Source organism: Cryptotermes secundus, unplaced genomic scaffold (assembly GCF_002891405.2).
Source record: "Cryptotermes secundus unplaced genomic scaffold, Csec_1.0 scaffold697, whole genome shotgun sequence".
Classification (NCBI taxonomy): domain Eukaryota; kingdom Metazoa; phylum Arthropoda; class Insecta; order Blattodea; family Kalotermitidae; genus Cryptotermes; species Cryptotermes secundus.
In genome coordinates this window covers 831,506-858,649 of record NW_019724753.1, presented here as the reverse complement: position 1 = coordinate 858,649, position 27,144 = coordinate 831,506, and the positions used below count along the sequence as shown (strand labels likewise).

At 39.3% G+C, this 27,144-nt stretch overlaps 2 protein-coding genes and 1 long non-coding RNA gene across 7 annotated transcripts in view; 2 read left to right on the top strand and 1 right to left on the bottom strand.

Moving 5' to 3' along the window:
* The window catches only part of LOC111862938 (mutS protein homolog 4), a 44,466-nt gene extending 26,712 nt beyond the window's left edge, over nt 1–17,754 (top strand). For both annotated transcript variants that reach the window (XM_033750860.1, XM_023848808.2), the window contains exons 12-19: nt 3,844–4,063; nt 5,189–5,290; nt 5,669–5,782; nt 7,447–7,655; nt 10,440–10,629; nt 12,028–12,234; nt 13,198–13,380; nt 16,591–17,754. In XM_033750860.1, coding sequence (XP_033606751.1) covers nt 3,844–4,063; nt 5,189–5,290; nt 5,669–5,782; nt 7,447–7,655; nt 10,440–10,629; nt 12,028–12,234; nt 13,198–13,380; nt 16,591–16,872 — 1,507 coding nt within the window. In that variant the 3' untranslated portion in view covers nt 16,873–17,754. The remainder of the gene's footprint in view (nt 1–3,843; nt 4,064–5,188; nt 5,291–5,668; nt 5,783–7,446; nt 7,656–10,439; nt 10,630–12,027; nt 12,235–13,197; nt 13,381–16,590) is intronic.
* LOC111862939 lies at nt 7,708–23,568 on the bottom strand. Of its 2 annotated transcripts, none has more exons than XR_004512853.1 (3): nt 23,501–23,568; nt 11,778–12,040; nt 7,708–10,024 (listed from the first exon to the last, which is right to left on the bottom strand). It is a non-coding gene; the product is annotated as an uncharacterized LOC111862939 (long non-coding RNA). The 2 variants fall into 2 exon arrangements; XR_002842512.2 differs by lacking the exon at nt 23,501–23,568 and adding an exon at nt 22,851–23,149.
* A 272-nt stretch (nt 23,569–23,840) lies between these two features.
* Nucleotides 23,841–27,144, top strand: part of LOC111862926 (phosphoserine phosphatase) — a 19,851-nt gene continuing 16,547 nt past the window's right edge. The window contains exons 1-2 of one of the 3 annotated variants that reach the window (XM_023848793.2): nt 23,841–23,953; nt 24,701–24,866. In XM_023848793.2, coding sequence (XP_023704561.1) covers nt 24,727–24,866 — 140 coding nt within the window. In that variant the 5' untranslated portion in view covers nt 23,841–23,953; nt 24,701–24,726. The other 2 variants (XM_023848792.1, XM_023848794.1) reach the window with 2 other exon arrangements.

Sequence of the window (27,144 nt, the reverse complement as noted above, 5' to 3'; positions counted from 1 at the left end):
AATTTCATTCTAGCCTTAATTTCTACTTCTATGTACTATATATACAAGGCCTCTGTCAATCCAGGCTCAGTACAGCAGATTATATCCTATTTCTGGTAGTATTTGCTACCACAGCAGTCTATTCACTTGAATGGTCGTATGCCTGACCACCGCCAAGTTTAAGCCTCTTATACTTTCTATGTCAGACAATCGTGGACTGGTGTGCACCTTGGAAATTTGCCAGTGGTGCAGAGAACCTTGTTTTGCAGGCCCTGCAATTTCACTAGATGGCTGTCTGCCGCAAACTTCCAGGTGGGACTAGCATAAGTCATTACAGATCTATTAAGAGCTTTGTGGAGGGTCATTTTAGTGTTAGCGCTCAATTGCTCATTTTTGAATAGGGAATATACTCTAATGAATGTTCTGAAGGCCTTAGCTTCGATAATTTCTATGTGCAATCTCCATGTAACTTTCTTATCAAAGATTACACCTAGATATTTTGCCCTATATACAAATGGAATATTTCATCCACTTAAGGTAAGACAAAACTCAGGCAGTCGACAACCACGAGACAAGTAGACCCCCAAGTCTTATCTTCATCAATTTTAATATTGCAGCACTCACAACAGATCTCCATTGAGCTGAGACCGCGCTGGAGTTTTCTAACAATAAAACCCTCCTTGTGATCTGTCGCATACAGACAGGTGTCGTCCACAAAGAGGGCCAAGTGAACACCAAGTGTTGGGGAGGGCATCATTAATACACAGATTGAAAAGAGTAGGGACAGGACTGAATGTTGCTTGCATTTCCCTTGGCTTTGACATTTCGCCTTCAACCAAAACCCAGAATTTACGTTGAGAAATAAAGGACCCCATAAGTTTGGTCAAACTGTTTGAGAATTCCAATTTTGATAACTTATACAGCAAGCCTGAATGCCACGTGGTATCGAAGGCTTTTCCGATGTCCAAGAACACTGCAGCCATAGACATTTTAATGTTGAAATTAAAGGTCACGTGGTCCGTCAGCCTCATACATTGCAATGTCGTGCTGTGATGTGCACGAAAACCAAACTTACTTGCACTGAGCAGGCCTATTTCTTCAATATATTTTTGGAGCAATTTCAAAATTACTTTTTCGAATAGTTTTCCTGTCATGGACAGGATGCTAATTGAATGCAAATTTTGCAGGAATTTCGGATCTTTACCAGGTATAGGTAAAGTTATTACTTTTGCTTCCTACCAAGTATTTGGAAAATGAGAGAGCCAAAGACAGTGACTGAGTAAATGACTTAGGTGAACCAATGGTCACCTTGGAAGGTGCCTGAGGCATTCATTTGGGATGCCGTCAATTCCACAGGCCTTTTTCAATTTCATGAAGTTTATTAATTTTTGTATGTCACATAGTCTGATCCTTTGAGGGGGGTTGTCATCTGTGGTTTTGAGCAGAGCTTGAACTCTGGCCTCCATGCGATGTTCATGGTTTTCGTCACCCAGGTCATGCAGTGTGAACTGAATTTCCAGTCAGCAATTTCAATGNGAACCCCCCCAGACGATTTAAATCCCTGACGAAACATACACGACGAACCACGGCAACGGGTTAAGAGGGATTTCACAATGGGCCATATACCCTGAGGTGTGTCTTCATTGTTACCTATTTTTGTTTCCTACCATTCAAGTGCCAACATATTGTTGAGAGGTTGGCTGTTTACATGAGTAGCATGAACTGACTGTCCTGTTTCCTTCTGCAGTGCAGGGGTCGTTACAATCTGCTTTCTTTTCGTGGGTGGACAAGCCACTGGAACTTGGTTTTCCTGAGGGTGCTGTTGCCACTGTTCTGTGCTGCCATGGAGTGCTGCAGCGAAGGAGACATCTGGGGTGATGATGTTGGAGGAGAACGCCCTCCCCATTGTAGCTTTGGGTGTTCTCTGTGGCTTCCTTTTCTGCTGCTTCTCCTTTGCCTATTTGCAACCCCGATAATTGGTGGGATGTGGTTTGTCTCCCTCCACCAACAGGCAATTGCAGCATGTTGGAGTGGAGGCAGAGTTTCCCTTTTTCTGGGCACTCCTTGTGTAGGTGGCCACCTTTGCATGATGCTGGCATGTCCAAGGCCCACAGCTTTATACTTATGCCATTAGGCGGCATGCAGACCAGTTGGTGATGAAACTGCGATTATGAGCGCTGATTGGATAGTGCCTGTGTTGGTGTCCAGAGGGCCAGGCTGCAAGCGATGTATAAATATTGCCTGTTTTTGGTGCACTGTGGGAGTTGTCTGTTATGACACTGTGTGAGGTTCCCACAGCATAAAAAGAAGTTAAAATTTCTGTGTAAAAGAATTTAGGTGGTAAAATTATTATTAATTCTCTGTGTGTATAACTTATATAAGTACAGGGTGAGGCACAGAAACTTCCTTTTTTTGAAGGTGAATAAAAGAAAAATTATTGCTGATAGACAAAATTTATATTTAGCTAATGAAAGAACATACTTTAAAGTTTTAAATCATGTGGTTTTAAACAAAATATCTTGAAGGTGGTAGCCACCGTTCTCTATGCACTGATGCAACCGTTTTCTGAAGTTCGCCTCTGCACGTTCCAACATGTGCACCGGAATTTGGACTACTTCCTGCCGAATAACATTCTTCAGCTGAAGCAGGTTTGTGGGGCGATGTTTAAAAACCTCTGCCTTGAGGTATCCCCATAAAAAATCACAGGGCATTAGATCAGGTGAGTGCGCTGCCCACGGGATGTCACCTCGAAGCGAGATGAGCTGTCCGGGGAACTTTGCCTTCAAAACTGTCATCGAAGCTCGGCTGTGTGGGCTGTGGCACTATCCTGTTGGAACCAGACATTTCCTAGATGCATTTCTTCAAGAGCTGGTTTGAAAAAGTTTTTAATCATGTCCACTTACTGCTGTGAATTGATGGTAACTGCATGATTGTCTTCTTCGAAAAAAAATAGTGGTGAATAACTCCAACTCTCGACAACGCACACCATACTGTCACCTTATCACTGTGAAGTGGCCTCTTATGGAGCTCTCTGGGATTGTTACCACTCCAATAGCGCATATTCTACTTGTTGACATATACGGATAGGTGAAAATGTGCCTCATCACTAAAGAAAACAAGTGCGTCTGGGGATAAAGTTTCCAATAACATTTCACACGCCGTTATTTGGTTCTGGAAATCATGTGGTGACAATTCTTGTACAACAACCATCTTATAGGGATGGAAATGAAGATGTTCGTGAAGAATTCGGCACATTGAACGATTGGATATGTCTAGTGCGACTGCATGTTTGCGAACGGAGCGTCTTGGAGATCTCAAAATCGACTGTCGAACTGCCTCCACATTTTCTGGTGTCATAACAGTCCGTTGTCATCCTGATGATTTTTTCACCACACTCCCGGTTGTCCTAAAGTTCTCTACCCACAAAACAATTGATTTCCGGTCGGGAACCAGACCTCTGGGCTTAATTCTGAAGTGAATATGGAACGCACGCTGCACCGCCATGTAGGAATGGTTGTTCGAAAAATAGGCTTCAACAGCAAACGCATGCTGCTCACTCGTCCACCTCATGTTTCCTACTGAGGAGTATTAGACAGAAACTTCCATGACTTCTGCGTTTGCCGAGCCTATCCCCACTTTTCTGCGACCTCCCCTCCCTTCACAATGCGTCTTCACAGAAAGGAAGTTTCTGCGCCACACCCTGTATGTAACTTATAACCCTGAATTTTGGAAGGCTTTGGTATAAGTATTGTTAAACTTTTTGAGTCTTTTATCATATAAAGAGTGTGGTACCTCAGCAAAATCTATCTTTCTTATGGGAAGATGCATGACAGATTTCTGTATTCTTGTATGTCTGTATTCCAGCGTAATTTGTGACCTTTTGGCAGACATAAGGAATGATATCGGATGCTTGTTCAAGTTGTGTGAAGTGATTGCTGAACTGGATATGCTTATCTCATTCGCTAATTTGAGTTCAGTCTCCACATATGTTCGACCACACTTTGGAAGGATCCTAGATGTCAAACAGTCAAGGCACCCCATATTGGACTTCGTTTTGCAGCACGAACCTGTTCCTAATGATGTGGTATGTGCAGCACATTAGCACAAACAATAGAATAATAAGATTACTGCCCTCTGGGATAAGATGCTTTGTAGTTTGGTAGACAGATGTAAGCATTTTTTTGAGAAATCAGTTGCCTCTCTACAAGGTAGAAGAATGAGCCAAATGGATAGAGAGTGATGCAAGGGAGGGAGAACTATTCCTGGGGCTGTGAGTGAATGAGTGAAAGCCATTCACCCTTTTTTTTTTTCTTAGCACTACAGTCCCAGTGGGCCTAGGCCTACCTCCGTGAACTTCTCTGTACACTTCGGCTTTTCTAGATCTTACACATACAGTAGGACTCCTTGGGTGGGTGATCAGCTCATTGAAAGGCCTCTACCTGTACACAAACACAGAAAAACGTACACAAACATCCATGTCCTGAGTGGGATTCGAACCCACGATCCCGGCTTCCGAGGGAGCGAAGACAGTGCATGCCTTAGACTGCTTGGCTACCGTGACCGGTGCCATTCACCCTTAAAGATTTGTTTTCCCTATCTAAGTACCAAACTATATGACATTACATCCAAGAAGATTGCAATTAAATTCATATTTCTGTCATCTGGATTATAGTATCCCAGAATCCGCTAGCTGGGTACCAATGTTTCAATAGGAACATACTGTTTCCATCTTCAGGGGTAGAAGTAATTATCCTTAACCTTGTGACTAGATGAAGCTGAGTGGTCAGCTTCACACCTCAGTTGCTTTACCCCCAACAAAATAGTCCCTGGTCACAGAGTTGGTCTGGATGCAGGAGGAAAAAAAAAAAGAACTTTCTCCTACTCCTGGAAATTGAACCCTGATCATCCAGCCTATAAGCAGCCATTGAACTGATTGAGGGACCACACATTACATGCAAAAGTTGATGCTCGCTTGCTCAGATTACATTTTATCTCTGAAGATGAAGGTGGCACTTTCCTCTGAAACTTCAGCAAACTTCCACCAGACTACATCATGTCATACCCCAAGGGACAGCAGGTACCTTTGGAGTCAATGCCCAGAGAACATCAAATCTAACAAATTACAATTTTTGTAGTGAAGTGTTGTAATGTAAGACATGTCTGAGAACTTTGCTCGCCTTGTAATTCATAACATTGCTTTTGTTTATAGTTTGCATCCAGTTACTATAACTGCCATATAATCACAGGACCAAACATGAGTGGGAAGAGTATCTACATTCGTCAGATTGCCCTGCTGCAAATCATGGCACAGGTGAGTCCAAAGGTATAATGACTGGACACTGTGTGTTGAGGTGACATCTAAATACATGTTATGGGCTTCTCATACTCGTACATGAAAAGTGTGCAAAAAGTGGGGGGAGGAGGAGGAGGAGGAATAGTGCTCTGCTTGTTGCCCATGTCTTGCCAGGGGCAGTGCATTTCTCCGAAAAGTAAGTGAACTTCTACTGGACTACACAGCATCACATCCCAGAAAATATATTATTCATCATAGACACTGCTGTGAGAACCTGAAATCTATTGGTAAATATCAATTTTATACAGATTAAGCCAAGATTTCTAAAAATATGTTTTTAGGCTAGGTGGTGTTGTGTATGTTGAAGTGACTTGATTTTGTTTGCTTTAATTTCAGATTGGTTGCTATGTGCCAGCACATTCAGCAACTTTTCGTATTTCAGATCACATATTTTCCAGGCTCAGTTTCGATGACAGTATCGAATGCAATGCATCAACTTTTGTGCTTGAGGTATGTTGTTTAATGTATACAATCAGGACAAAAGTTTGTTATTACAGAAATGATTAATAATTGCTGTAAGGTTAACAAAAACTGAGGTCTTCTGTGAGATATATCTAATGAAGAAGCGTCAGAGGTGGAAAATTTCTTCTCTATTGCATGGGAAATATCAGGGACACACATATTAAACTGAAATAATACAACTGTGTCTGAAACATATTTGAGGCAGTGTCATCATCAGATAGTTACATAGCTTGCTACAGAATCATTAAAAAGTTACTAGATCCTATTTTCATCACGTGATGCATACCAAAATCATCATATTGGAGCTCTCATCGAACACGCAGAACTTTGCTTCCATAAGGTTACCTACTGAAGGCATGACACCACTCAAAATGCTTTGGACAGGCAAAAGATTTTGTAAGACTGGTCTTTTATAGTTAATGTAATCAGCTTCATGATAACAGTAAGATTACAGGAGCCAGGTTACCCAAGTGATTCATTCACCTAGAAAGGAAGCTATTTATTCATACTGTGGTCTTCTAGGTTATGATATGGTGTGGTCTTGTAGGTGGGTACCAACCAGTGTCTCAGGCGAGTATATTCACGTCATGATTCAGGGCTTATGTTCCTATGAAAAGCTTTTACCCACACATACAAGTGCAGGTTTTTATAACCTAGAAGACAACAATATGAATATTCATTATCATGGAAACTGTAGGACTATACATTTTTCTGGCAAAAGCAATAATATCCATACTTTTGGAATTGGAAATTTTGTAAATAAAATGATTAAGAAGTGAATAATGAAGCACAATTTGTTGATGATGGTAGGGCCTCATGTAATCTCCTGAATCAATGGCATAATATTGTGACATGTTGACCCCTACCCCCCCAGCTGCACGTAGCGGTAACGTAGCGCTCACGTAATAGGCGAATCATCACCCCGCCACTCTCCCCGCGGTGACGTCACGAGCGGAGCCGAAGTGAGCCGAGCCCCCGCATCCTGGTAGCTATGCAACGTGCCATGCGCGGTGACGCCACGGTAACGCGGAACCGCTTCCTACTGTGACGTGGCCCGCAACAGGCACCACTGCGGATATATAAGGGAACCGTACAGCAGGTACCAGTCAGTTGTACTGTTACAGCTGCCGAGCTGTAAAGTAATAGTCGCCAAGTCGAGTTATACCGTGGCCATCGCCGAAGACATTTCCGAGTTATAAAGTAGCAGTCGAGCGAGTGTGTTATCAACAGTTCTCCAGTCAGCCGACTACCGTTGGAGTATAGCAGCCGTCGCGGAAAGAAGAACCGGACGTGTGTGTGATTGTGTAATTGGGAGCGTGTGATACAGTGATACATAGCTCCCCTACTGTAAACGTGTCGACTACTGAACACAGAGTGAACTGATTTGCGCATAGGGTTATAAATCGTGAAACCCCGCAACAGTGTTAACAGATTAATGCAATTAGGGTTATAAAGTGTGAAACCCCGCAATTGTGTGATAAGTAATTGTAGCCGTTACTTGTAGATTGTTAAATAAACCAATTAACCATCTCTACAGCGTCTTCAGTGTCTAAACACGTTACAATATTATTACCATAAATGTGTACAGAGAGGTACAGATATTATGAGGAATTGAATTTTATATTCTTGTTATATTTTTTTGTTTGTTGCAGTTGAAGGAATTTCAGTTTATCAAGCAAATGACAACACCACTTTCGCTTATCATCGTGGATGAGTTATGCCGAGGCACTTCCTGCGAGGAAGGCACAGCTATTGCTTGGGTAATTTTGGAACAGCTCATGGATGAAGATGCATTCATCTTTCTAACAACACACTTCCTGTATCTTACTAAACTGCAGGAATTGTATTGCAATGTGACAAAGTATGTTTAGTATATGATATGATAGATACTTCTGTAACAAAAATGTTTGAACTCATCTTTTATATAGGTTTATTGGTATTATTTGAAACCAAGCAAGATTATGCAATAATTATAGTTAACAGTAATATTACAGTACTTGTTTTATTTGTGACCTCTCTGACGCAGAAGCCTCTTGAAGTATGGATGTTTCATGAAATCATCCCAACACTAGCAGTAGCCATCCACAATTCACAAAAACCACACTAAACTATGTCATTCTGAACCTCAGCACCTTAACATATAACAAAACTGCTCGATGGAAAAACAAACTCTGTATGCACAGACACAGAACACAATACAATCAAAGAAATAACAGAAACCTAGAAATATAAAACATCAATTAAATATTAAAAAAAAGGTTTTATTAGTTTTAACCGAATTTAATAATAACATAGGCTTAATTTTAACCAAGTTTTAACAAAATTTTGGGACAAAGAACTAAAAAACAATATAGTGCAGCAACTACATATATAAGCTATGTGATGGTGACCTTCCAAAGTCGAAACATATTGCAGAAGAAACAGCTACAATACTCATACATGACAACACAGCACTCCACCTGTCTTTGAACTTCAAGCTCAAAACTTCATAAAGTCTGTTACATGATAAAATCCCTTAGGGATGTAACAAGCTGACATGTTATAAGGAGTATTTACTTTGCTCACTTCCATGCTTATTTGAAGTATGGTTTAATTTTCTGGGGTAGCGACCCAAAAAGTGAAATTATATTTAAATTGCAGAAACGAATTGTTAGAATAATTAGTAGTGTGAGTAGATTAGCATCATGTAGACAACTTTTTAAGAATTTAAACTTACTTCCACTACCTTGTATGTATGTATATATTTGGAATAGTATGCCATGTGAAACTACATTTAGAAAAGTTAGAACAAAATAACATAGTTCATAATCACAATACATGCCAGAAGTTAAATCTCCATGCTCAGTTTTGCAGAACAAATGCCTATAAGAGAGGAGTACTGAACATGGGAATAAAATTGTACAATAAAATAAAGGAGATAGGAAAAATTAGACAGTTTAAAAAAGTAATGAGGTCATATTTGGTACAACATACGTTTTATTCTGTAGAGGAATATATGTTAAATTAAAGATGGTATGTTTGTGAAAGGGGGGTACTTATTTTTTAATTACAGAAATTGAACTACTGTATGTTTAACGTGTAGGGAACATTTTCCTATGACAGTGATTTGATGAAGAAGGAAGAATGGATGGGTTGATTGATTGATGTGAAATGGATTGAATTGGTTACTATGTTGGGGTATTTAAGTTGTCTTAAATTTTTAATATAGTTTTATATGGTAAGTTGGACATGTACACAATTTGTGTATGTAGTTAAATATTATAGTATTGTTGACTTTTATACAAATAATTTGACTTGTTCTGTATCTGGAGGCTGTATTGCAACGTGTGGATTTCTGGAACCAATAAAAATATGAATATGAATATGATAAGAAGTTGCACCTCAAAGATTATCAATGTGAATTAAATGATTATCCAGTGTAAATGGTCACCATAATATAGTATTATACAGGTCTGCATTTAAAAGTGTAAAGCTATTATTAAGTAATAATGGTCTTATATCATGATAATTCATTTCATTACTTTCAACATGGAATTGCATGCAAGATCAACTTAATACTCTTAATTTTAGGACTATGCCCCTGACTAAGCACAATAGATCATTGAAGGTCGCAGTTCAGGGACTGGTTTTTATGGCCCACCCCTTACATACATTCCCCTGACTACAGTTCACATGCTAAGTGCAGTCTCTAAGGTGCTTTTATGAGAACTCTGAAAATTATATATAACTATTTAACTTTCAATAATGCAACAAGTGATGTGTTTCTCAAAGCATGAATTAGATCAGCATCACACCTTTTGAAATGTTGCCTAGATCTAAGTACGGAATGCCTGAAAAAATCACTATAAAGTGGAGGACTGTAGAGGTTGTTAGCCTTACAGACATATTTTAAACTAATATAATACAAATGGAAATCATTACAATATAAATTGATTTGGAACTATAGTATACTCATGATTATCCATGCAAATGATGGGGAAAGAGATGCATTAATAATTGAAAAACACAGATAATCCAGGACTCAGATGTGACTGGGAGACCATGATAATTATTGAAAATATGAACTTACAGTTGTATGTGTAGCATCCAGTTTTTGTTCAGATGTCTTGAAAACCACATGATGTATGGAAAATGAAGTGTCATTCATTGTTCTGTGCAACTTTTATTCAAAACATTTTCCACTTGACTAAATATGTAGTGAGATATGTTTGAGATATATATGTTCATCATCTGTGAAAAGTGGTAGTTAAAACTGATTAATTAAGCTACACACAATGAAGATCTGCAGGGGAGTGGAGGTATAGCTTCATTCATTCTTAAGCTAGGCAGAAGATGAAGGTGAGATGTCAGTTTCACAGTCCAGCTATATCACCCCAGGGAAGGATTCCCTGGTACGCCTTAGATAGGAGGCTTTCTGGGTTCCACAGTCTTCTAAATGCTGTGGAGAAAAGAAAAACCTGTACCTGCCAGGACTCGAATCTTGATTCCTTGGACATCCTGCCTGCATCCTTTTGCAATACTGACTTGAGTTATACTAGCTTCCTTGCTTTGGTAGAATTATTCAAATTATGTTACATATTTTCAAATATATTTTGTATACAAATAGCATCCATTTGTCTTGTTTTAATAATTCTAATCCTTTCAGTCACCATTTTGAAGCTCTGTGGGAATGTACAGAATTGGGCCGGGATCGATTGGTGTACACACATAAGCTTCTACCAGGTGTAACACAAGTGGAAAACTATGGTCTTCACCTTGCTCAAGTATTGGCCTGTCCAGAACTTATATTGAACAATTCTAAGAAGCTTGCGCAGAAGTTATCGTCACAAAGAAAGGTGAAAATGTGTCCACATCTATAAATTTTGTAAAACAATCCAATTAGGTCACTGGTTGTTACATTCCGAATTTTAGGAACTTCTGAGTCAGTGCTGTCAATTTTTCCTCTTTTCTCCTGAATGCCAGGTGGGCCAAGTGGTTGGTTATGCGGTTTCTCTTAATCCCTTAAAGAATGGAGGTATCTACATATACCACTTGTCTTAAGCCTTTACATGTGGCGGTGTCATGCTTAGCATATGTTGTTATTCTTTAACGTTTAGTTCCTCAATATAAATGTAGGGGTTATTTTACACATGATAATGTTTAGCACTGTGTTACAAGCCAGAAGGTTGCGGGTTGATTCCGATGAAGTCGTTGGATTTTTCAATTGAGCTAATCCCTCCAGTCTCACTATGGACCTGGGGTCGACTCAGTCTCTAACAGAAGGGAATGCCAGGAATCTTCTGTGGGTAAAGGGTGGCCAGCTGTTGCGTAAGACTGACAACCTCTCTGCCATCTGTGAGCTGATTGTCTGGAAGAGTGGGAGCCTCAATGTCTCACAACCTGGAAAAGTGGGAGCCTCAATGTCTCACAACCTTGTGCGTCTCCATGGTCTGTTACAAGGACAGCTTTACCTTTACCTTTAATAAAGTTTTAGGTTCTACAAGAGATTGGGAATTTCTTCATTGCCTGAGAAATATCAGTTTTTAAGGACTCTGATCCTTTGAGTTATTTACAGGGTTATGACAGTTTTCTTAATTCTAAATATATTTGTATGAATAAAGTTCTGAGTTAAATAATATGAGCTTGAGTTGCTCTATTTCATGTTTAATATGAGGAATAATATATAGAATCGTCCAAGATTTGAGGGTCTTTTAGTGGTGTCTATGAAGATTACTTTCTTTTGGAAGGTGACATCGTGTAGTCTGGTAGATCATTACCAGTGTTTCAAAGGAATATGCTGTCCCCATCTTCAGGGTAGAAGAATGACTTCAGTTCTACCCTGAAGGTGAGGGCAACATGCTATTCTGAAATGCCAGTAACTGAACTGGAAGATGGAGGCTGTATGTTACTCTGAAACATCATGATTTACCATTTTATACCCTGAAGATAAATCTCTGAAACATAATGTACCAGTTTATACCTTGAAGATGGAGGTAGTACTCACCTCCAAGATGTTTGAAACAATCTACTGTCTTCTGCCCTGAAGATAGAGGCAGCTTGCTCCTCCAAGATGTCAATAAGGATCTACTGCTCTTCTTCTGTGAAGATGGAGACAGCAAGTTCCTCCGAAATGCAAGGATCTACCAGATCACATGGCATGACGTCCCAGAAACAGCATTATTCTTAGGATCAGTTTTTGATGTTTAATATTGTTAAATGAACGGTATATTTAATTATATCTTATTCATTTGCAGGCATTTGGATCATCTGCAAAGAACAATGAGATGCATAATTACTATACATTAGCATCTACTGTAATAGAATGTGTAAAATGTGGGATGCTTTCTGCCCAAAAACTTGAGGAGTTGAAGCATAATTTCTACATTAATTCTGGTGAGGCAGATGCTACCGAAGCTCAAAGTGAGGATGGCTGCACTGATCAAGAAAATGGGGCAACAGAGGTAGGCTTTCCGTATTCCAAATATTTTCTTGATTGTGCTGAATTTTATAATTCACATCAACGGAAGCTTTGTAATTTTTCCTCATCACCAAACATTAGTATTATCAAGAAGGATTAAATTGGCAGGGTAAGTAGCATACATGGATATGCTGATAAATTCTCATATTTAAATCAGAGACTCTGAACGGAAGATACAACTTGGGAGATGTAGATGAAAAGATAATATTAAAACAAATCTTCAAAAGAATCTGGTTTTGAGGGAAGAGACTGGATTCAGTTGGCTCAGAATAGGGTCCAGTGGTGGGCTCAACACAAAACGAACTTATGTATTCTATCAACTACAAAGAATTTCTTTAACAAGGAATCATCAATTTTGGAAGAAGTGCTGGCTTACATGGAGTTTGTTTTCTCCTGCACAAAGCTAATGAACTGGATGTGCCCTAGAAAATAAACATTGCTTATTCCAGACAGTACAAGCTAGGAAATTCATGCATAACATAAAGATGCTTAATTGTTTTTTTCTGTTATTTCCTCTAAATTAAAAAAAAGTATCTTTTGTTGAATTATAAAAAATCCCAAGACTTATAAAAAACTGTGTTGGCATAAGATATATGATTCAGTTTCCTCTACAACTTTTATTTAAACCTTATTTCACTCTGATACATATGTAGTGAAATCCATTTGGGTTATAGTTGAGATGAATTTAGAACTGTGTGCAGATCTTACTGTAAAATGTACATTATTGCTGTCTGATTTTAATCAAAATTGAAATGTGTCAACAAATTTTAGTAGAACACCCAAACACCAGGTTTCATGAAAATCTAAGCAGTGATTAGTGAGTTGTGTGTGGCAAACAGATGGATGGATGTTCAGGCAGACATGATGAAACCTGCAGATGCATTTTTGTAAAATTTCATTATAAACATGCAATAAATTGATACTTTCTTCTGTATATTGCCTGTAGTTGCTTGATACATTAGAGAGAGTCAGTCAGGAGATGCCTGCAAGTAACAGTCTGGTATCTCTTCAACACCAGGAAAACAGAAGATGCTGTACTCCTCAGGAGATGGTTGCCCAAAAAGTCCTTGAGAAACATGCAACAGAAGTTGAAACTGATATCACTGTTCAGGAAGAAGTAACAGATGAGGTAGATCACAGTTGAGATATATTATCTAAACTGACCTTATGACGTATGAAATCTCATTGTAGTGGCCGTGCAGATTATGGGCAGTATTATTATTTTTATTATTATTATTGGAGGGGGTGGGTTTCCCCATGCACCGCAACTAATAGTCTACTGTACGTCCCCCTTTGATATTCTACCACTTGCCATACCCTTCCGATACTGCTGCTCGCTATCAGCCCCGTTCAGCCAGCAAGGCCGGCCCTCTACTGGCAGTGGTATCCGATATTTCCCCATCTACTGGAGACATTGGAAACTACTTGGGCGGGAAACTTTTGCCTAACTTTGCTCAGAGGTCTCCTAGAGACATGAGGATCTTTTACGTGCCGTAAATCTACGACACCTGACCCACGGCTTAAAGTCCCTCCCGGAGGACTTGTTCCCTGAATTTTTCTGCCCTTAAAAATTCCATAACCCCCACCGGGTTTGAACCCGTGTACCTTGAGTCATGAGGTGGGAATGTTACCCCTAGACTACGGAGGCCGCTTTATGGGCAGTAACTCAGTGTAGTCTGGTAGATCATTACAATTATTTTGGAAGAAGCTCTTGCTTCCTTTTCAGGGATGAGGAGTAAGCCCAATTTTACTCTGTTCTCATTGTTTTTCTTCATCTCCTATTGTTCATTCAGATCCCCCTGTTTTTATTTATTTTATTTCTCCTCTGCTCTGATTTTTCATGTTTTCCCCGTTTTTGCTGTCTGCCAAATCAGCCCTTGTTATTACTTTTTCTACTATTCATTCTGTCCTTGGGAAAGGCTTTTAAAGGGCTAATGTTCCAATATTCTATTCCTTCAGATTTTCCTTCTACCTCCTTTTGGTACTCTTAAAGCCATTATTTCTCCCATTCATGTTGCATTGGAAAATGGAAAATTAAGGGTCAAACATACTTTAGACTATTTGCATTACTCCTGTTGGTTCATTTAGAGCTCCACTCCCAGTGCCACCAGCCCCTGTATCAGTACCATTTTTCCATTCACAACTTCCTAGTTATGTGAAGCTAGAGCAGCAGGTTCCTATGAAATGTTGTTAAAGGTCTGCAGACTGCATCATGTGCAAGGTGCAGCACAAGAACCTTAAATTGGCCACTTTTCCACTCAGATTGTCTTAAATGTATGAATTTTTTTACATCCATCATGGTAGCCTAGTTGGTTGAGGCACTACGCTACAAGTGGGAAGGTCCACGGCTTTGATTCCTGTTGAGGTCATTGAATTTTTCAATTGACCTAATCCTTCCAGACACATTATGGCCCTGGAGTTGACTCAGCCTCTAACAGAAATGAGTACCAGGAATCTTCCTGGGGGTAAAGGGTGGCTGGTGCATAAGACTGTCAACCTCACCACCATCTGTGAGCCAGTTGTCTAGGAAAATTTGGGAACCTTGATGTCTCACAACCCTGTGGGCCTCCACTTCCTCTTACAGGGATAGCTTTACATTTTATATTGTAGTAAGATGTCTTTCAATTAATTTCTGAATGTTTTTGACACTGATGCATCACATTTTTTTAATATGGACACCCAAGTTTTACAGTAAAAACGATAATTAATCCAGTCATTAATAGCAGCTTCTTGCAATGAAAACATTGGATTAGGCCCCACTTTCAGCTTGAGGTCAGAGGGCGAACCTTCCTAATTTATGGACATTAGTCATTGTACTGTTCTGTTTAAAATGTTTCAGAGTCTGTGCCTCCATACTGAGATAAAACTATAGTATTTTATCATTTTCTGAAACACTGGATTTTTAATATGTCACATAGATGACTGACAATGTCCCAGCTTTGAAACTAACAATGTGTCACAATGGTTGAATCCTTCCCCCCCCCCCTTCCCTTCCACCCAGCTATGAAAAAATTATTGTCCCCTTCTTACAACAAAATACCCTCCAATCATTTACAACTTTAATTTCTTGCAGCTTTAACTTAACTGCATTATAAGCCCTACTTTTTCTCTTTTGCTGCTACTCTCATGCTCAGTTTTAGCCTCAAGACTGAAGCACTCTCTGACAAGTTGACCAGTACCCATCAGAGTACTGGCACTTATACTAGGGCATACAAGCTGAAAATAAGCCATAGTTATATGTGTTTGGAATAATATTGTAACATGTTTGGAGACGTGGTTTGGATTGGTAATTGGTTTTACTAACAAACTACAGGTCATAACTACAATTACTTATTACACTATTGCTGGTTTACACAATGCACAATCTCTCCACATGAATCTGTTCACTCTATCTGCAGTAGATTTCACATATTTTTAACATGGGAGCTATACAAGTCTCTCTGAATTATTATACACTCCAATTCTCACTGCACTATAACATACATAGAAGAAATGTGTCACAATGTAATCAATTTGGGCAATTAACTTAGAACCACATGATCTGCATCTGGGAGTTCATTAACCCATAGCTCCGAGAGTTATTCAGATCATTTAGTTTCTGGGATGATAAGATTCAGTTACATTACATCTTTTTTTTTTTCCTTACATAAGCATCTGATGAGTAGTAGCTTCTTTTTTACCATGAAGGCAAATCTGTTTCATGTATACAGTGACTTGAGCTCCGTCTCTGTAGTTTACTGATTTCTTTTTGCTTCATCTTAGTTTCTTCTCTCACAGTACTTCTCAAAGGTTTTGTACCTATTGTCCACATTTTGCTCTCTTTTCCTCTTTGTAATGGCCCACGTTTCAGCATTAAATTTTCATATTTGGGGTCAACTCAGCCTCTAACAGAAATGTGTAACAGGAATTTTCCCAGGGGTGAAGGACAACTGGTGTGTTAGGCTGACAGCCTCACCACCATCTGAGAGCTGATTGTTTAGAAAATGTGGGAGCCTTGATGCGTCACAAATCTATGGGTTTCCATGGCCTGTTACAGGGCTAGGTTTTCCTTTCTGGGGTCGATTCAGCCTCTAGCAGAAATGAATACAATGAATCTTCCTGGGGGTAAAGGGCAGCCAGCATGTAAGGCTGACAACCTCACCTCCATCTGTGAGCTGATTGTCTGAAAATGTGGGACCCTCAACGTCTGACAAACCTCTGTGCCTCCATGGCCTGTTACAGGGACAGCTTTACCTTTCTACCTTTTACCAGCTTAAAATATATTTTATAGATTGCTATTTTTCATTGTTTTGGGATGTGATAAAATCTGTGTACATATATTTTCCATTTCTTTCTGTAGCCACTTAATAAGCCAGATCATACAAGACATAAGACTGCAACAAAATCAAGGTCTGCAATATTTCTGCAACGGCAGACTGAAGAAGAAATGTTCGCTAAGCAGGGGTCTCAGAAGCTGCAAGCCAACATGAATATAATGTATAATCAGACAGTTACTACTGAGCCAGAAGTTTATGAATTTGTACAAGATGATGAGCCAATGGAAGTAGAACACACTTTCTCTCAAGAAGGGATTATGCATATGTCACCTATCATATCACTTCCTGAAGAAAACAATCCTTAATTCAAATGGAACACATCTTTCTGTAAATAAATGGATAGTTACTGATTATATGAATGTTATGTTGGACATTGTTCACTGTCTGGACTATGCATGATATAAACAAGTTTTAAAAACCAGACCCATTTCTGTCATCATGTTAAGTGGGGCAAGTGACTGAGGCAAGCTTCTTCTGACAGACTCAACTGAGCAGGATTGTTTTCCCCGTTACTTCTAATGGTGGAAATGGATCCAGTTTCCAAAACATGCATTTTAAATATGCTGTAGATAGTGGACAATGGATAGCATAATATTCACATAATGAAACAGCTATTATCACGCACCATAAGAGAATTAATGTTTATTGATGTTCTTCATTTATTGTATGAAATATTTTTTCTTAAAGTAGGTTTTAGTGTAAATATTAATGCTGGTATATGTTATTAATCTCCAGGATAAGAGTGTTAAATAGCATTTGATAATGGAGAACATAAAAAAAAATACAAAAATAAGGAATTATGTTAATATTACTTCTAAAAATGGCTTTAGTTCACATTCAGAACATGTTTATGGATGTTCTTACTGGTGAACTTTGTTGAAAGGAGCTATTGAGAACACCAAAACAAATGAGAGATTAGTATTAAAATGGATCTTGATTCTTTCAGTACCTTCTGTGAATGTACTTGTGTCTCTGTAACATGAAGATTTACTCTCTTCTGGGCATGGTGGGAATGACTTTTCATAACTTAGTAGATGCTGCAGGTCAATAGAAAAGCCCAGGGAATGATCACCATTTATTAAAAGTAAATTATTAAAATTAGGCTTCTGAATTTATTCCTACATGCATTGTTGAGTACAATAGTTATGATGTTGTAAGGCAATGTAAATATCTTCCTCAAAATGAAGCATCTACCTGCATCTGTTTCGATTTCCAACCCTCCTTCTGTGATTTGACACCTTGAAGCATGATAGATTGTTACCACTGTTCCAGGGTACCCTGAAGATGAAACCTCCCAAATGTTGGTAACAGTGTATGGGATTTTGCAGTGTCACACACCTGAGATGACATTTATCTTCATATCCTGTTTCTACTTTACAAGGCCATTCAATGTATTTATGTTATATGTTACCTGTTCAAAGAATATACAGCAATACCTCACATAGTCCGGGTAATCATCATCATCATCATCATCATCATCATCACTGGCATGACAGCCCTTTGTGAGCCCTGGCGTTCCTCAGGATTGCTCGCCATTCTTCCCCATTCGATGCTACATTCCTCCAGTTCTTTATACCTAAAATTCTTATGTCCTGCCACACACATTCTTCCCATCTTAATTTTGGTCTTCCCACTCTCCTATTTCCTTCTGGTTTAGTGTTAAACATTTTCTTAATGGTTCTATTCTCGCTGGCACGTATTACGTGTCCAGCCCATTCAAGCCTTTTCACCTTTATAAATGCAATAATGTCTGGTTCATTAAATAGTTTGTATAGCTGATGGTTATACCTCTTCCTCCATATTCCATTTTCTTCCACTGGTCCAAAGATATATCTCAGGATCCTCCTTTCAAATATACTTAACAGTCTTTCATCCGATCTTGACAGTGACCACATCTCAGAGGCATAAGATAGCACCATTCTTATAAGTACTTTATACATCATAGTTTTGGTTTTCCTGGGTATTAATTGGGATTTCAGGTGTTTCCTAAGGCCATGGAGACATTTATTTGCTGCAAGTACACGCTTTTTTATTTCATCACTGATATCATTTTTACAGTTAACTTCTGATCCAAGGTAAGTGAAATTACACACAACCTCAAATTTATATGAGCCAATTTCAATATATGTAGGTCCATTAGCACAGTCTTTCTTGGTTACCGGCATGTACTTTAGTCTGGGTAAGTGGTTCCGCCAATATCCCGGACTGTTTGAAACTGGACTAATCGAGGAACTAAATACATACAAAAAACGATAATTGGTTAAAAAAATCTCCGTTTTTCAATAAATAAAATGCGATTAATAAATTTAGATGTCTATTATATTTTTTTTTAAAAATATGTTTTCTGCAATTCATTTTTTATTCTCTAAAAAATTGCAATATTGATGTCTGCACATTTTTCTTCTTTGGCCTTTTCTCTTCATACATTTCTTTGTAGCAATGAATTGCATTGTTTATTGTTCGGTGAATCATAAGGCTACGTTCCATATTGGAATCAACTTCCATAATATGCTCTGACAAGGTTTCAACCATTACAATAATTTTTGATAGTTGTTCAGCTGTTAATTCTCGTGCAGGCACTTCAACACAGTCGTTGTCGTCTAAGTTGTCTTCCCGTTCTTCATAAGCCCATTGTTCATCTATGTTAATAAGTGTTTCATTATTTAGTTCATTAGTGTTCGATTTGATGCACTCAATTACATTGATGGAATCTAACTCGTTGAAACCAAGTTGCTGTCCAATTTCCACTATGTTATTAGTGAAGGCACAATAGATCACTGTGGTCGTGGTGCAAGGGCCAGGAAGGCCCACCCCTTATACATTCATGTTATTAGTGATTTCAACAAAATGAGTTTCAAAACCAATGAAATCATTTGCACAATGTCATAGGATATGTTTCCATACTGCCCTCATATTGCTTGTCGTTAATTCATGCCATGCTTCGCCTATATTTTTGATAATGTTTTAGCTCTTCCAAAATTCCATTGTGCTCTTCCCACCACCTCCAGCGATAGCTGTTAGAGCTCAAGAACAAACGACCTCAGCATAGGTACATATACAATGGGGAACCCCAGAAAAAATTGAAATATGTATCATGTCGCATAACTTTAAAACCACATAAAAATAAACCGCACAAAAAGAGACTTGACTGTATAAAGGGAAAAACCTGATCACTTATGTATTAAAAATAATTTTGTGTACTAATTTTTTAGAATTTATTTTAATTTTGCTCAATTAAAATTTAGTTTGTTTTGAAATTTTCAAACCAGACTGTAGTGAATCTGGACTGATCAAAGCCGGACTATGCAAGGTATTGCTGTAAATTAATAAAATAACAAGATTAATGAAGAGTGTGATCTTTTGAGTTGTAACGTTATATAGTTCAGAGATAGCCCAGTGTTTATCATCTCCATCTTCAAGTTCGAAGAGTAAAGCCAAGTGAGAAACTAGAAGAACCAGGCAACTAGCTTGGTTCTGCTTGCTGCCTGCTTCATGCTGGTTTCTTGCTTCACTTACCCTTACACCCTAAAGATGGAGGCTGTATGTACCTTTGAAACGCTGATTAACTTTCACCAGACTACATGATATTGTGGCATATTTACTCAAAGCAAGAGCTGTGGAGCCAGAGAAATACGTAGGTCATACCGAAAGTCATGAGCAGCTTTTTTTTTGCATGCAACCTGGGAACAACAGACAAAAGAGAGTATGGTGGTAGGTGGAACCAGCTGTTGTGTTAACCTTGAGTGTCTTGTGACGACAATAGCTTGCATCACGTGACCAGTATTTTCCTAACAAAATGGCCGACAATCACATGTCATTTCGCCAGCGTGCTGTCATTGAATTTCTTGTGAAAGAGGAAATCCCTGCTGCAGAAATTCACCAGAGACTTCAGCCTGCTTATGGAAGTGTGTGCATGGGTGCGATGTTCGAAGATGGGTGAAATATTTTAAAGACGGGAATACCAGCATTGAAGATGAGCCTCGGAGCGGTCGTCCTCGAACAGCCTCAACTGAATGCAACAAGGAAAGAGTGGATGAGATCACTGAAGATGACAGGCATGTGACTGGACACAGTAGCTCGAAAACTTGGAATAGGGCACAGTGCAGTACAGGAGATGATTGAAAGCTTGGGCTATAGGAAAGTTTGTGCTCGTTGGGTCCTGCGGTTATTGCCAGAGACCACAAAGGTCAGCTAAAAGCCATCACCTCAGAACTGCTGCAGAGATATCAACATGAAGGCGATGGTTTTTTGCTCTGTATTGTGACAGGTGACGAAAGCTGGTTTCGCCATCTCGAGCCTGAAACGAAATGGCAGAGTATAGAATGGCACCATTTGCAATCTCCATCAAAAAAGAAGGCAAAGACAGTGCCATCAGCTGCGAAGGTGATGGGTACAGTCTTCTGGGATGCAGAGGTGTTTATTCGGGCAGAATTCCTGGAACCTGGGCAAACCATCAATGCTGCTCGTTATGTCCAGATGCTGCACAAGCTCCATCGTGCATTGCGCGATAAACGTCTGGGATCAAACATCATCATCCTGCATGACAACGCTTGCCCCCATGCCACTCGCCTCACATTGGAAGCAATGGCAAAGATGGGGTGGGAAGTTCTTCCACACGCCTCTCACAGCCTTGATCTGGCACCCTCCGACTACCATCTTTTCAGATTTGTGAAGGAACATCTGCGTGGACAATGTTTTGAGACAAGGGAGGCAATTCATAAAGCAGTGCGTCAGTGTTTTTGGATGGTTGGAACGGAATTTTACAGAAGGGGAATTTTCAAATTCCAGAACGCTGAGAGAAATGTGTACAAAGAGGTGGTGATTATGTGGAAAAATAAAGGAAGGTCTGTAGATTGAGGTGGTGTATTTGGTTTGTCAATAATAAAGCATGTTACTTTACAAAAAATTGTTGCTCATGACTTTCAGTACGACCCTCGTAGCTGTTGCTAGCGAATGGCTCTGAAAGAACACTGTTTTCTAGGCAATGATGGCAAAACAGAGAGTGGGACAATGCCTTTTGCTAGGCAGCAGATTCTTAATAAGCAAGATTAGATGCTGCAGCTAGGGAATGGCTCAGTAAACACGTTCCTGCAGCAACGGTTAGCATACAAGAACCAACGGTGTTGTCTATGCAGTCCACGCCGAGGAGTTATAACGAAGACAACTGGGGCAACCAAGTGAGTTCTGTATGGGAGGCTGTTAAGAAAAGGGACAGTTTGAAGAGCGCCATCATTCAGAAAGGACTTGAGAGAGGAATCTGAACCACTGTTAGAAGCTGTTACAGCTGGTGAAGTCACAGCAGGCTGGAAAAGACTTAGTGTGTGCTGTGGTGATTTGTGAATTGTGGAGATTAGTGGTGGCACCACTGGTATTGCTTGTAGTTCTGAGTCCTATGTATAAATAGTCAATAAATCCAATATCCAAACCAAAACCCCATCAAGAATCAATCTAACATGTGACAATATTCTATCCTAAAAGAAAGAACTTTTTGTTTAGTTCATGTAAATCATAATGCCTTTACACTCTAACTACGAAAAGTTCTGTTTTCTGGGATACAATGCCATGTAGTCTGCTGAAAGTTAGCAGACAGTTTGGAGGGATACGTTCCCTCCATCTTTAGGATCCATGAATACGCCAAGAAAGAAACCAGCATGAAGCAAGTAACAAGCAGATTGAAGATAGAACCCTTCACAACCATTGCTGTGAGAATTTTCTCAAATCCTACAATTTAACTATGTCTTCCCAGTCATTATATAATGATGACCATTTTAAGCATAGGTCTGTAGTCATGAATGAGTAAGTAAAGTAAAGCTATCCCTGTAACAGGCCGTGAAGGCCCATAGGGTTGTGAGACGTTGAGGGTCCCACATTATCTAGACAATTGTCTCAAAGATGGTGGTAAGGTTGTCAGCCTTACACACCGGCTGCGCTTTACTCCCCAGGAAAATTATTTAATTCGTGGCACTCATTTATGTTAGAGGCTGAGTTGACTCCGGGGCCATAGTGTGGCTGGAAGGATTAGGTCAATTGAAAAAATCCAGTGACTTCATTGGGACTTGAACCCACGACCTTCTGGCTTGTAGCATAGTGCCTCAACCAACTACACCATCGTAGTAAAAAATGAGTATTTTTTATCTAAATGTTTGGAGAAGACTAACAGTGGTGATGCACATTACCTGTGATACCAAATGTTCAAAGAAATATGTGCATTATTCAACAATGTCACTGATTCATCATCTTATGTGCAACACATCCTGCTAAAACTTGTTTAAAATTTCCTTACCTACACACAATGCATCTTTTAAATCTTATTTAAAAGTTTTCTGTACATTGCACCACATGTTTTGACCAACATTGGTCATTATCAGGTGTGTAAAACTGCTGGTGAAAACTTCTGTGCTTCCTTTTTGTGACTCTAATATTTGATGTGTAGTCACATCTATACACTCGTGTTATTTCATGGTCCTTGGTGCCCCCTCCTGTTGTGTTGTGTGTCTAGACTATGAGTCTACAGTCTAATATAATACAATATAATATAAAACAGACAAACTGTGGTTCGATTTAGCTAGCAAACTATACTGACCGAGCCACTGCCGCTTGTTGGTGAAGTTAGTGCCAACTTTAGCGGATACAGGGTGTCGCGTGGTCAGTGCAAGGAACAGCAAAAAAAGAATGCCCAAAGTCGGTTATAGAGCTCTTAAGGCTAGAAGAGAAAAGATTTCTGCAAGGTGTCTGTTACTTCATAAACAACATTCCTATATTTATAAAAAATACAAATGTAATAAAAGTAAAAGAAGTAATTGTACTGGTTATTAACAGTATACTCTCAGATTTAAGTTAAGATCTACGTACGTATATTAAGAATCGCGGGGTTACCGCTATTATAGAATAAGATGTTTATAAGAATGCTACAGAGGCCCAGATGGGCATTACCTAGGGCTTTGTATGTAGAATATTTTTTCTACAATAAGAATCTCCCCGGCCGTTAATTTCGGTTTTCTAGACCGGAGCCGCTATTTCCTTGAAATAGCTCCTCAATTAACGTCACGAAGCTGAGTGGATCCCGTTCCAGACCCACTACTTCTCAGAAAAATCTGTTACCTCCAGGAACTCTGACCACTAGACCACAGAGCCGGTCTAATTACGAAAAATATGCGCAAACAACTTTCCGGCAGCTTTGATAAACTACTCTGAATAATTCTATCCTTCAGGATTTTAAAGTTAAAATGAGGAAGGTGTTCCGGAACTTTGCGCTTTCTCCGGTAGATTGCTCAATGCACAAACGAAACCTGGTTTGTCATTGGAGGTGCTGAAGACGCAGGAATTATGTTATAGTGGTCATAGTTAATTGTCGAAAAATGGATATACATTTCGTTGCTTACTCATGTACGCTCATGTACTATGATTATAATGGATTATAATGTTACCCGGCTCGTATAAGAACAAGAATGCCCAGTTTCAATGTCAGTTACTCGCTTACCAACCCTAACCTTGATATGGTCTAACTTAAGCAGATTTAAACTGTGTAGCTGGAAATGTTCACAGTGTAAATTATCGTTCAAACAACTGGTATTGTAGGGGGTCACATCGTATGGATTTATGGACTTCGTTGATAGGAAGCCATGACGTAAATTATACAAGTCTGCTGGCCACTTCCCGTTAAATGAGGAAGCCATACACGAGCGCAAGGGTTTACAACGAAAATGCACGAAACAGGATAGAAGGCGGCCTGTTTCAAGATTAGGATAAAAAGCTGCAGTAAAGTTTGTAGTGTGGTTTGTGTATCGTGTCACTGATGTGGCTGTTAAGTGTGACCCTGGGCCTTGTCCAGTAATGATAAGGGCTAGGCGTTTTCTAAATATAGAAGACTCTGTTGCCAGCGTCTAGCAGTGACATCATGAAAGAGGTGATAATGATGTAAAAGAAAGGCGAATAATTGTTACACGGTCTATAAGTTGGTTTATGTCATCGTAAATTTAATGTGAACATTTGAGAGGCCATTCGTCAGTCATCAGGAAATGTTTATTCCACTTTAACAACTTATAATTTGCAGTGGACACAGTATTTTTATATGCTGATGGATCAGTTCTAATGTTGATTGTGGGATGTAATTATTTATTTCTTTTATGGTAGTGACTTCGTTGATCTAGACTACAGAAATGGCAGCTGGAGAGGAGGTTCGAGCCATATGGAAGATAGCAGATGCTGTTTGTTTTGATGTTGATTCAACAGTTATACAGGAGGAAGCGATTGATGAATTAGCAAAATTCTGTGGTAAAGGGGATCAAGTTGCTAAAATGTGAGTCTATCCAACATGTATGGATATATACATGTTGCATGAAGAACAGTTGCATATATGTTTTAAAAGTGACAATGAATATTGGTTGTATTATACTCTCTTGATTACCAAAATGTCATATATCCAGAAAATAATTCTTAAAAGATTTTAAAGGAACCTTTCACAATCAAAATTATTAGGTTTTTGGACTGTGTCCATCATCCAGTATTCTGAAAACTAGAGAACTCATAATTTTGGAAACTGGTTCTGTTTCCGTCCTCAGGTGAGGGGGGGAGACACCAACTCTGTTGGGTCCCTTAGAAAGAGCTAACTTCAATCATTGGACAACCCATGTCAGTATAACTACAGCTGTATAAACACTTGAGACCAGTCCTTGTCAAAGGGGGATAATAGGAAGTATGCAATAAATATTGTGATGAAGATCCCTTTAGAATCAACCTTTCACAAACCTTGAGCTGGCTTCCCCAACTTTGATCTTGTAATTGATAATATATAATCATTGTATGTTATGTAGATCTGAGATAGGTCATTCTGTATAGTGATTAGGCAAGAGGCTGGATGACTGGAGAATTGGGGTTCGATTCCCATGTTTTCTCTTCACCAATGTGTCCAGACTGGCTCTGAGACCAACCCAGCCTCCTATCCAGTGGCTACAAAGGGTTCTTTACCAGACAGTAAAGCAGGCTGAACGTGAAGCCCATGTCTCATTTCCAATTCCTGTGTAAGTAGTACTGTGTACTGTGTTCATATAAGGGGTTATTTTGGGGTCTAATTAACTTTTAATGGTTATGTATTATGTTGACCAAAGTAACTTTATAATTCCATTATTTTTATACTCTTCACCAATTTCAGTTACAAATATTTACTGTGAGTCCTGTCATTAGTTGAAGTTAACTTTGTGCCAGTGCTCAGTGCTGACAAATAATGGGCTGTTGTTACTGTGTTCATGAATGTCATTTTCTCCAATAGATGTTACTGAAATGTAGAGAAACTTAAATGTAGGTTGCCAAAGCTTGAGAGAGGCAAAACATATAGCAAGTGCTGTTTGTTTTTCACTTATTTTCAATTTTACACTTTTTGAATGTAGTATGTGGGGGCACATGGTAGCGCAGTTAGTTGAGGCACCATGCTACAAGCTGGAAGTTCATGAGTTCAATTCCCATTGAGGTCATTGGATTTTTCAGTTGACTTAATCCTTCCAGCCGCACTGTGATCATGGAGTCATCTCAGCCTCTAACAGAAATGAGTACTAGGAATTATCCTGGGGTTAAAAGGTGGCTGGCCGGTGTGTAAGGGTGACAACCTCACCACCATATGTGAGCTGATTGCCTAGAAAATGTGGGAGCCTCAATGTCCCACAACCCTATGGGCATCCACAGCTTGTTACAGGGATACCTTTACTTTACTTTTAATGTATTATGTAAGATTTGAGGTTTTCATAGGGATGGTTATGATGAGTTCTCTCTTCTGGTATATAATGTCATGTAGTCCGTTTAAAATCAACTGATGCTTTGAAGAAATATGTTGCCTCCATCTTCAGGGTTGAAGATTAAGCCAAGCAAGAAGCCAGAATGAAGCAAATAGCTAGGTGTGCTCACTACCTGCTTCATGCTGGTTTCTTGCTTGGCTTAATCTTTATTGTAAATAAATATTGTAAATAATAGACACATGTTCTTAAGGAATTCTGAAATTCATACAAGGTCGTTCAAATATGACCGGGACTGATCTTTTTTTTTTTAACCAAAATTGCCAAACACTTACTTGCACATGTCAGTCTTCAACGTACTCCCCTCCAGAGTCAACACATTTTTTCCAACATTCTGGAAGCATCCTGATGACCTTTTCAAAAAAGTTTTGTGGTTGGCGGTGTATCCACTCCCGAACATTCTGGATGACGGCGTCATTGTCTACAAACCGCATGCCTTGCAAGTCTGATTTGAGCCTTCCAAACAGGTAGAAATCACTTGGTGCCAAATCGGGACTGTACGGCAGATGTGTCAGAAGGTTCCATTTCAATTTCCGGAGGGTTTCAATTGTTGTTTTGACAGTATGGGGGCGTGCATTGTCTTGAAGGAAGGCTACCCGCTTTCCACCTCACTACCGCTTGGATCGAATCTTTTCCTTCACGTCTGTTGCCAGGAGGTCTGAGTAATAAGCTGCATTGACTGTTCTGGCAGCTGTCAGAAATTCTACATGGATACCCCCCTGCCAGTCCCAGAAGAACGTTGCCATCACTTTTCCTGCCGAACGGCTCCTCTGCGCTCTCTTGGGTTTGGGA